This window comes from Prunus persica, chromosome G5, assembly GCF_000346465.2.
Source record: "Prunus persica cultivar Lovell chromosome G5, Prunus_persica_NCBIv2, whole genome shotgun sequence".
Taxonomy (NCBI): domain Eukaryota; kingdom Viridiplantae; phylum Streptophyta; class Magnoliopsida; order Rosales; family Rosaceae; genus Prunus; species Prunus persica.
Genome location: NC_034013.1, coordinates 17,341,174 through 17,357,008, shown reverse-complemented (window position 1 = coordinate 17,357,008; position 15,835 = coordinate 17,341,174). Strand labels below are relative to the sequence as shown.

General features: G+C 39.1%; 2 protein-coding genes and 1 pseudogene across 4 annotated transcripts; 1 reads left to right on the top strand and 2 right to left on the bottom strand.

Moving 5' to 3' along the window:
- LOC18777101 (LEAF RUST 10 DISEASE-RESISTANCE LOCUS RECEPTOR-LIKE PROTEIN KINASE-like 1.2) lies at window positions 34-5,519 on the top strand. 2 transcript variants are annotated; one of them, XM_020564198.1, is made up of 4 exons: window positions 34-1,102; window positions 3,852-3,887; window positions 4,010-4,270; window positions 4,365-5,519. In XM_020564198.1, exons 1-4 carry the CDS (start codon window positions 310-312, stop codon window positions 5,291-5,293), a joined length of 2,019 nt encoding a protein of 672 aa, XP_020419787.1. In that variant the 5' UTR covers window positions 34-309; the 3' UTR covers window positions 5,294-5,519. The 2 variants fall into 2 exon arrangements, with proteins under 2 accessions (XP_020419787.1, XP_020419786.1); XM_020564197.1 differs by lacking the exon at window positions 34-1,102 and adding an exon at window positions 2,548-3,618.
- LOC18777629 lies at window positions 5,970-9,241 on the bottom strand (annotated as a pseudogene). The gene is made up of 3 exons (XR_002271550.1): window positions 8,270-9,241; window positions 7,423-7,458; window positions 5,970-7,160 (listed from the first exon to the last, which is right to left on the bottom strand). The product of XR_002271550.1 is annotated as an LEAF RUST 10 DISEASE-RESISTANCE LOCUS RECEPTOR-LIKE PROTEIN KINASE-like 2.1 (transcript).
- Window positions 12,286-15,506, bottom strand: LOC18776919 (protein SAR DEFICIENT 1). The gene is made up of 7 exons (XM_007208776.2): window positions 15,207-15,506; window positions 15,008-15,083; window positions 14,330-14,903; window positions 13,431-13,591; window positions 13,136-13,330; window positions 12,960-13,041; window positions 12,286-12,776 (listed from the first exon to the last, which is right to left on the bottom strand). Exons 1-7 carry the CDS (start codon window positions 15,293-15,295, stop codon window positions 12,490-12,492), a joined length of 1,464 nt encoding a protein of 487 aa, XP_007208838.2. The 5' UTR covers window positions 15,296-15,506; the 3' UTR covers window positions 12,286-12,489.

Genomic DNA, 15,835 nt, shown 5'->3' with positions numbered 1-15,835 from the left:
AATTGAATGGAAATATTTTATTTTGTTTGGTCAATCCATGGAAATTTCTTAGGCAAACGCATAGAAGTCAAGTCAATAATAAGCCGTCGTTCCCTCAGTCTCTATATAATCTGTCACCAAGAAACCCACCCACTTTCTTTGATCCTCAAAATAGATAATAGTCTGCCGTTTGAAATACTATTGCATAACATGCTTTCCATCTGCTTCATGTTTTCTGAACGTGATAAGGTGGTATGAACATCATTTACTTCTCATCAAACTGCTATTAATTCTCCATCTCCAATTAATTTTCTCCCTGAGCTTCTGCAGATGACCATGCCCACAGCCCACATCTTCCTAAGACTACCCATCCTCTTCATCACCTTCAATTTGATCACAGCGTTGATCCCCTCTGCTCTTTGCGATGACGATGCTCAATACACAGAGTGCCGCAATACCTACGACTGCGGTTTGCTTAAAAACATAACCTACCCTTTCTGGGCAGCCAACGGTCGGCCCCACCACTGCGGGCGAGAAGGGTACGAACTCACCTGCCGAGATAATGAATACCCTGTTATCAGAATTGAAGAACAAGATTTCCTTGTCTTGAACATTAGCCGGGAAGGTTACACCATCACAATTGCTCGCGTAGACCTCTGGGACAGTCCTTGCACGAGCAGGCTCATCAACACCACTTTGGACTACGATCATTTCGCTTACGTTCAAGCTGTTCGGAACCTGACTTTGTTCTATGGCTGCGTCCTTCACAATCAGTCAATCCCAAATAACTTTACTTGCAAAATAGAGGGTACCCAAAACGATCTTGCGTTCTATATAGACGACTCTATCTCGAGGCTTAATCCTCTTCAGAATGAGACCTTGTGCCTCCACAATATCAGAGTCCCCATAATGTGGACGGATATTGATCCTCTGCTTGAGAATTACACGATGGACGTACTGGAACAAGTTTTGAAGCAAGGCTTCAGGGTTGAGTACAACGCCGACTGGAAGCTCTGTGGGCCATGCATGCTCTCTAATGGAACCTGCGGATCCAACATCACCACTGACTCTTTTCTCTGCTTTTGCGAGGACCATCCTTATGAGAAAACCTGTCCTTCTGGAGGTACGCATGTCAATTCCTTCTTATTTTTCCCGGTTCATAATTTTCCTGGTTTAACCTTTATTAGTTTGGAGTTTCCATTAATTGGTCAGAATTTGGAGATACCACTTCAGATTACGAACTTTTAATTAGAAATGGGATGGCTGAATAAGTTGTAATTAACCCCCCACAGAAGAAATGATTAGTTAAGTAATTATAATTACAGAGAACTAAAACATATGATCCTTTTCTCTGTGACTCCCAAGTGAAATGTGCAACTGCCATTCTCTTTGCTCTGCTTTAGCCACTACCTCATCAACAAGTTTTGTTATCTTTGCTCTGTTTTTATTTCATCTTGAGTTTGTTGGTTAATTAGAGCCTTTTCCTATTCCATTTCCACCCGAATTCACATATAAACCCTCCCTGGGTGAACATAGACACCAGAAGTGATGCTATTTGACTGGTTACCCTTCCCTGTTGATAAAATAAAAATAAAATAAGGACAACCCATAAGGTCTGCGACCAGTTGTTGGTAAATGCCACGTATGCCCAGTAGTTGGTAAATGCCACGTATGCATTGACCAGGTCAACGGTCCACTAGAGAATCATGGAATTCAATAAGGCGTCTGTTGATTTCAAATGGTTCACACTGCACTGCACGCCAACCTTGCCCCTTAATCGTAAGTCCGCATACAATTTCTCCACCTTCTGCACTTGAGGTCTTGTGTTCGAATCCCTTATCTCCAATAACGTTTGTAATATTAAAAAATCTAACTAACTAATTTTTGTTGGTCAAGATAGGAATTTGAGTTGAGTATATGATAATTTATTATGGGTTTGATTTGATCACATTGAATCACGAATTATTCTAGAACATAATTAGTTTGCCAATATTATACTACTAGTCATGTTGCCAGGTGAAAATGAAATCCAGTATAAGTCTTCGATTAAGTGCACATCTCCATCATCTTGGATCAATATTTTTTCTCCGCGTTACTTTTAAGCCCAAACAAAGTCTCTGTCTACACTTTCGGTTCAACCAACCACAACTCTCAAAGCAAAGTCGTCCACCGAAGTCTCTAGTGCTGCATCACTCATTCCTTTAGAAATTCACCGAATTTTGGTTCTCCTCTTTCTTTTTTATTCGGGTATTTAGTACTGATTTTTCTAAATCCCATTCCTTTTTAAAAAAAATGAAAGGTCAGCAGCAGATGGTATGCCAAAATTACACTAAATATCGCTGAATAATTAGTGGCGCTTCTATTTTTCTCTTTGACTAGGAAAACATTTTCTGTCTAAATTGTTGTATTTGGTTTTGAAATTTCCAGCATTTGCCGAATTTTATACGAAAAAGCCACTAAACTTTGAAAACGATGTCTTATTTTGTATGATTCTCTCTTATGGTCCTGTGTGGGTAACTTCCCACCACAAGCTGACATCGTTTGTGGACGGTGTTGCTCCTTTGCCACGAAATAATCCACTAGTTATACGTTTCCCATGGCATGGAGGATGCATTTCTATAACTATTACATGAAACCCTCCAGCCAAGCCATACAACAAGTAACATGTTCAAAATCTATTTTTAGAGCCTTTTGCTTTCAAAGTCCTTCCTGTTGCTTAAACCATTGGTTTGTTTAGTCAAGTCTCCTCTTTTTCAAACTCCAATCATAGAATCAGACACCTACTACCAAGAATTTTCCACCATATGTTCATTTCTAACTCTCATTAATTTCACCATATGCTTTCTTCTCTGTTTCTTGATCATCCACTCCAAATGTATCTCCTCCTCCAAAGCCACTTCAAAGGCAAAATACCTTTCCATGTATGTATTATCACCATCATCTTCACAACCTTAGCCAAGCAAACTTCCTCTCTAGACCAAAGCTACGAGGCCTGCAAGCCTCAAACATGTGGAAATGGTCCGAATATAAGCTACCCCTTTTGGCTTTCTGATCGACAAGAGTCCTTCTGTGGCTACTCGAGCTTCAAGATCGCCTGCGATGGAGAAAATCCAGTACTTAGTATTTCCGACGATGATTATATCATTAAAGATATCTTCTACTCGAACCATTCATTCGTGCTGGCCAACGCTGTTGTGTATCATGATAAATGTCCACTCCCTCTGCACAACTTTAGCCTTGATCGAACACCTTTCAGTTATAGTTCTGATCAAATTGATTTTTCCTTCTTCTACAATTGCGACGAAGAGCCTATAGTGTACATACATCCATATCCAATTGACTGTGCTAGCAATGCCAGCCATCATTCATTTGCTACTTTTCACGAGGAGGTACTGAAGGACTCGAACTACTCATTTGACTCATGCCAGTCTCCGGTGAATTTGCCTGTTGATGTGGCTGTTGGTGTCGAGGCCTTGTTGCGAATGAACTACACAGAAATATTGAAGATGGGGTTTCTTTTGAATTGGACTGCACAAAATTGCAGCAATTGTGAGAAGAGTAGCGGGCGCTGTGGATTCAAAAACAATGAATTTGTCTGTTTTTGCAGAGACGGTCCTCGTTCCCAAACCTGTGACCATGGTACTTCTGTAGAAACATCACTATTAGTAATTCTTGAAATTTTCAAAAAACAGCTGTGGAGGTTTCTTCTGTAGTATTTGCAAGGTTTATAATCCATCAGCATGAATAGCTGGTTTAGAAAACGAACGAGATCAGTTGGATTAATTAAATGTTATGATGTTATGTTTGGTTTTACCCCTAAAGTTTGTATCACTTATATTCTAAGAATTCTGCTTCTTTGATTGCTTTTGCAGGCAATTCGTGGAACTGGGAAAGAAAGGTTGTTATAGGTAATATATCAGCAACCTCCTTTCCTTGAGTTGTTTGATGTTTTACCACATTTCCCATTTAGATTATATTCACTCGTCATCTTTTCATGAATTGCCATCTCTGATCTCTCCCTTGTCCCCAGGTGTTTGCACATCTGCTGCTACTGTACTTATAATGTCTGTTGTTTTCTTTGTATACCAACGCCGCAACAGAAAACAATATGCTCCATCATCCTTTGTATCTCGAAGCATCTTTTCTAAACAAACTTCCATGGATGATATGGAGAAGGGAAGTACCTACCTTGGAGTGCATTTGTTCACATATAGGGAACTTGAAGAAGCAACTAATTATTTTGATTCAGCCAAAGAACTCGGTGATGGAGGCTTTGGCACAGTGTATCATGGTAACAGCTTACACCCTTTTATCCTTAAAATCACTCATTTTTGTTAAGCATTTTATGAAACTTCTTGTTCTTAATTTGTAAATTTCTTATACAGGAAATGTCCGTGATGGGAGAGCCGTTGCAGTCAAGCGTCTATATGAAAACAATTGCAAGAGAGTTGAGCAGTTCATGAATGAAATTGAGATTTTAGCTCGCCTGCGCCACCAAAATCTTGTCTTGCTCTATGGTTGCACCTCTCGCCACAGCCGTGAACTCCTCCTTGTATATGAATACATTCCTAATGGAACTCTTGCTGAGCATCTTCATGGTGAAAAAGCAAAACCTGGTGCACTGCCATGGCTTACTCGAATGAACATTGCCATAGAAACTGCAAGTGCATTGTCATATCTTCATGCATCTGATATTATCCACCGTGACGTGAAAACGACGAATATTCTCCTTGACAACAACTTCTGTGTCAAAGTAGCGGACTTTGGACTATCTCGCCTCTTCCCCACAGATGTCACCCACATATCAACTGCTCCACAAGGAACTCCAGGTTATGTTGATCCTGAGTATAACCAATGCTACCAGCTTACTAGCAAGAGTGATGTCTATAGCTTTGGGGTGGTCATGATTGAGCTCATATCATCCCTGCCTGCTGTTGATATCACAAGGCATCGACATGAGATCAATTTGTCGAACATGGCTATCAACAAGATTCAAAAGCATGCATTGCATGAGCTAGTAGACACATGCCTAGGGTTTGAATCAGACTACAGAATAAGAAAAATGATAATTGCAGTGGCAGAATTAGCATTTCGGTGCCTGCAAAATGACAAGGAGGTGAGACCTTCCATGCCTGATGTGCTAGATGAGCTAAAGCGGATACAGAGTAAGGATTTTGATAAAGAAAAGGCAGAGGAGATTGATATTTCAGCTGATGATGTTGTGTTGTTAAAGAGTGGTCCACTGCCTCCTCCCCCAGATACTCTGACATTAAATTGGATTAGCAGCTCTACAACACCGAATGGTAGCGGTTAAAGTTTTTCCTTGTCAATTTTCTAAGTTTACCATGCGCCAAATGTCATGGCTTTCATTTCCTTATTCATCTACAAAACTTGTGATTTTGTTGAATGAGTTGTAGATATTATGTGAGAGCCGACAGAGGTATGCTAAGGTCCCATGTATATTGCAGTTAGGCTACATGGTTTATCTGTTTTCTTTCACAGCTAATATTTTTAACAATTTAATTGTTTTATTCGTTAAATGCATTGTCTATTAGCGAGTCATCTAGTAAAGACAAATTTCCTCAAATCATACAATTCCAGAAATCAAAGCTGACTGAAACAGAACTGCAAAACAAACTACATTGACATGTTGATGATGGATAATATGATAACATCTGAGCTGAACTCCAATTGGCATTCGGCTGTTTGCTGCATCTAGTAAGCAGTGACAGTAATTTTAGAACCAAGTTGGGATCAACACATAGACAAAACTGAAACCTAATCACTGGAGTCCCAATTGTTCTACACCTCAGTTCAAATATCCTGCAGATTAATTTTCAATCCAATGTTTAGAAAATGCAGATTGCAAATCCGTAGTTTATCGTAAGTTCTATATTCAAAATAGTGCTTTCAGGAAAGGTAAATTAGTGCTTTACCTCTCACATGAGCAACGAAGTACAAAACAAGATCGAGCTATGACCAAAAAGAAAAATGCGAAAGGGAAAATCTTATTAGAATGACTTTAAAATTGACTAGGAACTGATTCATCCAAAAGATGTACACCAAGTAAGAAAAGATATTAACATATAAGTGAGAAGGTGGAAGATTCTGATTCTGCTGGTGTTCTTATAGGAGAAGTTAGGACGGGCTTTGGTGGTATTTGCAAGGCTTCATTGCTTCCTTCCAGCATTTCAATCACTTTACTCATGGATGGCCTATCTGGTGGCTTTGTCTGTATGCACCACAACCCCACCAAAATCATCTTCCTTGCAAGTTCATTTTCCTCTTGGGTCATAGGATTGGGCAATCCTAAATTGCTGCCCTGCTCTAGATGCTTATAAATCCAATCCGGAAAAAAAGCATCAGTGGTATGGCTCACTTGAACATCGCTGTTCTTTCTTCCTCCAGCCACCTCCAGAATCATCATTCCATAACTATAGACATCAGACTTAACAGAGACTCCTCCAAAGTTTCTACAGAACACTTCTGGAGCTATGTACCCTATTGTCCCTCTTGCATCCAACATCGACATAATACTCTCCTTCTTCGGGCAAAGTTTAGAAAGCCCAAAGTCAGAAATCTTTGGGCAAAAGTTGTCATCCAAAAGGATATTATGTGGTTTTATGTCAAAATGCAAAATTCGTGTGTTGCATCCACGGTGCAAGTACTCGAGCCCTCGAGCTATCCCAATAGCAATTTCAAATAGTTTTTCCAGTTCCAAGTGTGGAGTGGTTTCCAAAGAATTTTCTTTGCAGATGAACTTCTCAAGCGATCCATTGGGCATGAACTCATATATGAGAGCTTTTTTCTGACCTTCAAAGCAATACCCCAACAGAGTGACAACATTAACATGGGAAGTTCTACTAATGCTTGCAACCTCGTTTATGAAGTCTTCTCCATTCCCTTTGGATGCATTAAGAACCTTCACAGCCACAAGACAACCATCCCGTAGCTTACCTTTTACACATCACCATAACCCCCTCGACCCAGTTTATCTCTAAATGAGTTGGTCATTTTTCTGATATCCGAAAATTTGTATCTTTTTACTGCTAGAGGTCCATTGTTCTGAATGAAGGCCTCAAGATCTTGATGGCTCTTTGTCCTCATGAAAGTTTGCTTCCTACTTTTAATACAGCAAACGATAACACATAGTAAGATCCCACTTCCTGCAGCAGCAGCACCTGTCAGCAGAACAGCGACACATTTTAGGCATCATTAATGGCGAATAAGTTTGATGTATTCTTAAAAGCAATAGGGAAAAAAGAGATGATGGAAGAAATTGCTTTCTGTTGCAGCGTCGGTATACAAAGACAATAGCAGCTGTGCAAACAACTGGGGACATTGGGAGACATAAAGAGGTTGCGATTAATAGTTGGATCAGGAGGGAATATAATAATCTAGTTGGGAAGAAATAAATAAAAAAATGGGTTGTTGAGATATTACCGACGATAACCTTTCTTTTCCAGATCCCCGAATTGTCTGCAAAAGCAATCAAACAAGCAGAATTCTTTGAATATTAACCTGGCTACCAAATATTTTGCTTTTTTAATTTATATTTGCTTCAAGTAGAAATCTAACGGGACAAAGCTTCTGAAAAAAATAAATAAATAAATACAAACAAAGACAAAGACAAAGACGAAGTGGGGGAAGAAATATGCACCCCATTAAGGCGACTCATAAGTCATAACCTTGCGGCAATTCGATTCGACTAATAAAAGATGTGTTGCACACAAATCGAAGTAATGAAAGATGATATGCATACCACTGAAAATTGGACAGGTTTCCTCATGGGTTGTCCTTATTTTATTTTTATTTTATCAACAGGGAAGGGTAACCAGTCAAATAGCATCACTTCTGGTGTCTATGTTCACTCAGGGAGGGTTTATATGCAACTAATATCTGAATTCAGATGGAAATGGAATAGGAAAAGGCTCTAATTAACCAACAAACTCAAGATGAAATAAAAACAGAGCAAAGATAACAAAACTTGTTGATGAGGACCAGTAGAGGCTAAAGCAGAGCAAAGAGAATGGCAGTTGCACATTTCACTTGGGAGTCACAGCCAAAAGGATCATATGTTTTAGTTCTCTGTAATTAGAATTACTTAACTAATCATTTCTTCTATGGGGGGTTAATTACAACTTATTCAGCCATCCCATTTCTAATTAAAAGTTCGTAATCTGACGTGGTATCTCCAGATTCTGACTAATTAATGGAAACTACAAACTAAAAAAGGTTAAACCAGGAAAATTATGAACCGGGAAAAATAAGAAGGAATTGACATGCGTACCTCCAGAACTTGGACAGGTTTCCTCATAAGTTTGGTCCCCGCAAAAGCAGAGAAAAGAGTCAGTGGTGATGTTGGATCCGCAGTTTCCATTAGAGAGCATGCATGGCCCACAGAGCTTCCAGTCGGCGTTGTACTCAACCCTGAAGCCTTGCTTCAAAACTTGTTCCAGTACGTCCATCGTGTAATTCTCAAGCAGAGGATCAACACCAGTCCACATTATGGGGACTCTGATATTGCGGAGGCACAAGGTCTCATTCTGAAGAGGATTAACCCTCGAGATAGAGTCGTCTATATAGAACGCAAGATCGTTTTGGGTACCCTCTATTTTGCAAGTAAAGTTATTTGCGATTGACTGATTGTGAGGGACGCAGCCATAGAACAAAGTCAGGTTCCGAACAGCTTGAACGTAAGCGAAACGATCGTAGTCCAAAGTGGTGTTGATGAGCCTGCTAGTGCAAGGTCTGTCCCAGAGGTCTAAGCGAGCAATTGTGATTATGTAACCTTCCCGGCTAATGTTCAAGACAAGGAAATCTTGTTCTTCAATTCTGAAAACAGGGTATTGATTATCTCGGCAGGTGAGTTCGTACCCTTCTCGCCCGCAGTGTTGGGGCCGACTGTTGGCGGCCCAGAAAGGGTAGGTTATGTTTTTAAGCAAACCGCAGTCGTAGGTATTGCGGCACTCTGTGTATTGAGCAGCGTCATCGCAAAGAGCAGAGGGGATCAACTTTGTGATCAAGTTGAAGATGATGAAGAGGATGGGTAGTCTTAGGAAGATGTGGGCTGTGGGCATGGTCATCTGCAGAAGCTCAGGGAGAAAATTAGAATTGGAGAATCAGAATGATGATGAGCTGGTTCGGTATAGTCAATCGTAGAAAGCTCATGGAGAATGAGAATGGAATTGGGTTGGCGAGATGATAAGCTAGAATCAGAATAGAAGTTTCAAAGGTGTGTTTCTTAGAATTTTCCCGACAATGCGAGAGAAAGAATGGCTGTCGACGCTACAAGAAAAGAAGGCAATAGTCACTGTTGACGCTACAAGAAAAGAAGGCAATAGTCACGTTTTTTGAGTTAACAAATTGATTTTGGTGACAGTGGGTGGCTGGTCAATGGTTTTGCTTGCATATGTAACAAACATTCTAATTGTAACTGCATCGTGACTGTTGGCTTTTATCACTAAAAATCGTAACTAATAGGGCCAATAGTCACGCAAAATATAGTAACTACTGCCCCTTTTTTTTTGGTTAGTGTGAGTTTTCTTCTGTGAGCTTTGTCCTTTGTGTGAGTGATTTTGGTCAATGGACATTTCTCCGTTCAAAACATTATGGACGAAATTAATGCGCTAATTATTATTTTCAGATGGGTTGGATTCAGTGAAGCAAGAGGTGACTGATTACCCATTTGGTTACCACACAGACTAACTGTCCAGGTAGCCCAGATTGATGAATGCGCAGGTCATAAAATCTACAGAGCTAACTCGACCTGATTGATATTCGAGTTGGGTTATTTGGTGCATTATACTTTACATAAGCAACCAAAAAAGTAAATTAGTGCTTCAGCAGATTTAGGGTGATAGGTAACCCACATTCACAGATTTAGGGTGATTATCCGCTGCCGCTAGGCCCAGGTGTCCATTTTGATCGAATGCTGATCTTGACATTGCCTCAGTATGATGGTTGGGATATTGCTCCACTACATAATCACCTATTAAATCAATGTCCCAAATTAAATTTCAAATTGGCGGAATGTGATGGAAGAATTCAATTGACACCGCTAAGAGAGTTGATGGACCAAAATTGACTCATAAAAAATTTCAAAGTCCAATTGAAACTCGATATAAGTTCATATAACTTAAAAACCAATTATAACATACCTTGTGTTAATAAGGCAGTCTCATTCAAGATTGCGTCGACCATTTCCGAGGAATTCCAGTTTGCATAGGCTTCCCTCACCAAATTCTCAATCTGTGTCTGCAAATTTCAACACCACATATAGTTTAGCAAATGAATAACACAACCTAAATAGGATTATTGCTAAAGAAGAAAAGAAAACTTGTCGATAGCCCTTCACATATCGGAATCAAAAAAAGCTCAAAATGAGCACCATGATGAACGAACATTTTGTTGCCCATAACGCAGGTTCTGGCATGCTTTACTGTTACCTCCCACATTTTCTCTGACATTCCAACTCCTAAAATCTGGTGGTTTAAAATATTATTGAAAAAAGTTACTGTTAGCCAATTATTTGGAATAAGCATGAATGTAGGAAAATGCATTAAGTTTTATATATTTGTACCCTTCTTAGCTTTGACCGGTTAACCACAAACAACTTCAAAAAGTCTTGTACCGTGTTAATGTTCTCCGAGGCTAGCTTCTTGTGAAAAGCTCCATCTTTCCCAATCTTCTTCAGGCGCCTAACTTCATCTTCCAACATGGGTGGATGATGCTTCTTGTACACTTCCCATCAAAAATCTGGGATTTGGTTGCTTGCTTGCTTGCTACTTGGATTAGTTTCTAACAAGACTCACAGATACATGCAGTAGAATAAAATTTGTATGCAGCTAGGCACGTAACTCCAAAATGCATGAAATAATTCTGGCAACATCAATAGGATCATCGTTTGCAAGACTGCACACACAGGAAAACAAATTATTAGAACACCCTTAGACCCGAATCATCGATCCTCTGATAAAAATATATATATGCCACAAATATTTATCAGAAGGGGAATACTGCCACTCTTTATGGGCCATGTTAGTAGATTTTTACAGAATGCATCCAATCCTTTAACCCAACCACCAAGACTGCAACCAAATATTTACACAGCGAATGCATCAAGCGTAGTCCTTGAAATGGGCTATATATGTTTCTTCAACCACCACAACTACAACCAAGCACACAGAATACAGATTGCTTTCAAAAATAAACACAGAAAAAATTTGAAAGCATGAGCAAAAGCATGTCATGTCCTAAACTCCTATGTGCCATATCAAATACAAAATGCTTCTCTACATGTCTTTAACATATGAATGAATCCCTCCTTCAAGAATTATGCCACTGAAATAAGCTCATGAACACAGACAATCTCATTGTTCCAATCAGGTAGGTCCTAAAATGAAGGAGCTAAAAGAAAGCTAATCCGCAATGTTTGACAGCAGTAGTGGGAAATCACTTCAAAAGCCTCAAGTACTTACAAATGCAGTTGATTTCCCCTTGCTGTTTCGATAAACTCTGGATCTGCAAAAAATGAATGCAAACATGTTCCTCAATGTATATATGAGACATAGCAAACAATGTATATATAATTATAATGAACTTGTTTCGGCCGAAGAGGACAATCCAAATTCTTTACGAGGGTCGCGGCCTGGTGGTGGTCGTCGCTGGTGGAAGCCTGGTGGTGGTGGTCTGAGAGAGAGAGAGAATGAGGCGACGGCTCAGAGGAGGCAACGTGTATTCTTGAAAGTCAGGGAAACAAATTATAAAGAAAAAAGGACCAGACCCGCCCAGGCCGCCTAGGCGGGCGCCTAGGCCGATTTGATTTTTTTTTTTTTTTTTTTGGGCATATATTACTACACAATCCATTATTTCTTGGAGGTCTTTATACTCTTGGTAGTTTGGGTTAGGTTGGGTTATGCAAGTAAGTGGCTTGTGGATTTGGTCTTTTAGGTCAATAATATATATATATATATAAAAATTAAAATGTGGTTTAAAATATGGTATATTTAAACATTTTAAAATGATTAAGGGAATGATATATTTTGTTTCATCCAATTAAATGATCAAGAGCGAAACCCATGATAAGTGATTACAAAAAATTGTAAATGGTGTTGTAATTTTGTTTCTGTTGTATGTGATGACATTAGGTACACAAACAACCCTTAAGGCGACATGTTCCTTTGTACTCAAATTCAATATCCTTGCCCGTATATTTGAGTAATTTAGAATATTATTTTTTTAACACCAAAAAAATAAAAAAATAAAAAAATGTTGCTGATTTTATCATCACTTTATAGTAAAAATTCACAAAAGGACATTGTTTTGTTTATGATTTTCTTTTTCATTTTTTGTTTTAAAGACAAGTTTTGTTTATAAACATGATATCATCACATGAAATAGAAATAGAGAATCAGAATTAGTTTCATAATACATATTTACATAAGCAAAAAAAAGGTAAATGCAGATAGAACCAACCCCTCTGGTTTGGTAATGGAAGGGGTTGAGATGCTAAAGTAAATCGCCATCTGAAGATGAGTCGGAGATGCTACACTTGATGATGCTGCTTTCCACAAATGGGTTGAATATATATGGTGAATTTATATTCCAGTTATCACTACCAGTACTGCACTCAAAGTTGGAGCTTGCACTATTGCTTGATAGCAGGTAACCCACATTGACAGATTTTGAGTGATGATGATCCGCTGCTGCTAGGCCCAGGTGTCCATTCTGATCGAATGCTGATCTTGACATTGCCTCAGCATGAGGGTTGGGATACTGCTCCACTACTTGATCACCTATTAAATCAAGGGTATGTCCCAAATTAAATTTTGAATTGGAGGAATGTGACGGAAAAACTCAATTGGCACCATTTAAGGAGTTGGAGAATCAAATTGACTCATAAAAAAGTTCAATTACTACTTCAAACGCGGTGTAAGTTGAGATACCACTGAAATTGAAAACTAATTATAATAATATACCTTGTGTCAATAAGGCAGTCTCGACCATTTCCAATGAATTCCAATTTGCGTAGGCTTCTCTCACCAAATTCTCAATATATGTCTGCAAATTTAAACACCACGTATAGTTTAGCAAACGAATAACACAACCTAAATAGGATTATTGCTAAAGAAGAAAAGAAGAAGATTGTGCATACCCTATTGATGTTGCTTAGGTCCCGAATAGAGAAAACTTGCCCATTAACCATAGCCCTCAACACTTGACATATCGGATTCAAGAAAAGTGCAAAATGAACACCACGATAAATAAACATTTTGTTGCCCATAACACAGGTATTGGCATGCTTTACTGTTACCTCCCACATTTTCTCTGACATTCCAACGCCTAAAATCTGCCGTTGCAAACAAGTTGATGTTAGCCAATTATTTGTAACAAGCATGAAGGTAAGAAAATGCATAAAAATAAAGTTTTAGGTAATATTTGTAGGGTACCTTTCTTAGCTTTGACCGGTCAACCACAAACAACTTCAAGAAGTCTTGTACTGTGTGAATGTTCTCCTTGGCTAGCTTCTTGTGAAAAGCTCCATCTTTCCCAATCTTCTCCAGGCGCCAAACTTCATCTTCCAACATTGGCGGATGATGCTTCTTGTACACTTCGACATCAAAATTTGGGATTTGGTTAGATTAATTTCTTACTTACATAACTCACATATAGATATTTTTATGCAGCTAGGCACGTAACTCCAAGCCATGACATGTAGAAGAGTTTTGCACTTCGAGAATTACAAACAAGAAAAGACAAATCAAACCCTCTTCCCATTCAACTTGGTCATTAACTTGTTTAAAGGGCATAAAGCATGTCAGAGAAAGAAAAAGAAAGCATAAAGGCTACCATTGACCCAAGTCATGAAGATGAAGACAGGCCTAACGCGTACAAGAAAGTGCAATTATTGAACAAAGAAATACGTGATTGAATTCTGACCATATGAAAAAGTAATGAAATAGCAGATGCCGAGCTCTAGGTTGTTTGTTGACTCAAATAATGTTCACTAGTTTTTTTGCCACTTTGGCAACATGCATGAACTTAAAGAAACGGCCGTGGTCCCATTGCTCTAGAGGTCGCAGACTGTTCGACTCGCCGTGTAAACATGATCTTTTGATACAATATTGCATTGTATTGTGTTTGTGATGGTTGACTTCATAAAACTACCAAGTCAAGTGGGTTGGTAAGGTCACGTCCATGAAAAATAATTTAAAATAAAATAAAAAATGCATAGTGAGAAGCATAAATGTATGAAGATATACCCTAATATATGGGCTCGTTTAGTACTTACGATGTAAATATGAAATCTAATTCAATTTTAAACACTGAATGAGACATGTATACTTACATTCTCCACGATGATCTTTAACAACGAAAGCATCGGTGATGGCCTCACGGATCCTTGAGCCCTGATAGGCGCTTGTGCCTGGAGCCACTCTTGCACCAAGCCTAAATTTTCTGCTCCTAATCCAGCTGGAATTATCTGTGAACTCAATCTCCCCAATTGTAGTAAGCCCATCTCTCACAGTCACATTTACGTCCCCAGTGAGCAACGGCCGCTTCCCAGTTCTCTCCCTCAATATGTTGTTCTCAAATTCTTCAGTCGTCCAATCGTCACGGCCTCCGGTGGGGAAGTCCCCGTCAAGAACAACAATCTCCACTTTGATTGGGTTGGGTAGATCGCTAGCTATTGGCACCATTTGGGCACCATTAGTGTTATTGGTCTTGTCCACGATCTGGATTTGGATTGGGTTGTTGTCTTCATCTAATATCTTGCTTGCGGTGAAGATTGGGAGGGAGAGCTTCTTAGCAAAGACTAGTTCCACGCTGGATGGCTCAAGAGCTTGGATTCTCATTGAAGGCGACCTTGTCATTGAGCGGAGTGAGCACCGTCTTAGACAGTGGTCAACCTCTTCACTTACCTAATAAAACAGATCAAAATTAAATAAGCAAAAAGATCGATATGATTAATTAAGCTCATATAATTAGTTAAATAGAGAAAAGGCTTTGCATATATATGACGTACCACTCTTCTAAGCAAAGGCTCCAAGGATGAGAAAAGGCTTTGCATGGAGTTCACCAGAACCACTTCTCCAATCACACTGTCAAACGAATAAGCATATGCAATTATAACAAGTAGTTAGAAATCAAACAGTTGAAGGAAATCAAAGATATAAAAAGAATATCAAAACGAAAGAAGAAGAAGAAGTTGTAGTTAGACATACGAAGCAAAAGAAGGTCTAGGTCTCTTCCGTTTTTCGTTTGGCTGATCTTGGTCGGATTCTGCATCATTAAAGAACCGTTTGGCGGCCATTTTCTCAGTTCCAAAGAATCAGAGAGAGACAGAGAGAGAGAGAGAGATCGATGAAGTATTCTTGAGGGTTAGGGATGTCACATATGACATGGCTTTATATATCTACAAAGGTTTGTAAACAAAGAATGATGAGCAAAATATTGATGGGTTGGTAGAATAAAGTAATATAAAAATGAAGGTTCTGGGAATGGCAGAGGAAACAGCTAGGTAGGAGAGAAACGAGATGGCCTAGGTATACATGACGCTGGACTTTTGACGTCAACAATTTATATATAGTTGCTTCATATTCCAATGAAACCGTCTCTCTGTCTCTTCTATTTGGTCTTGGTCATTTTGTCATTATTGATAGGGTCCTACACTGATAACAAAGTCAAAAGTCCCACGGCTGAGATGTATGCATCGTCACAGAGGGGTGCCAACAATCAAACTATATCAACCGTCAGATCTGTATATATATACATACATGCATGCATGTGATTGGTCACCCCAATTTAGTTAATTAATTTATTTATATGCGAAAATGTTGGGCGGGGCAGGATA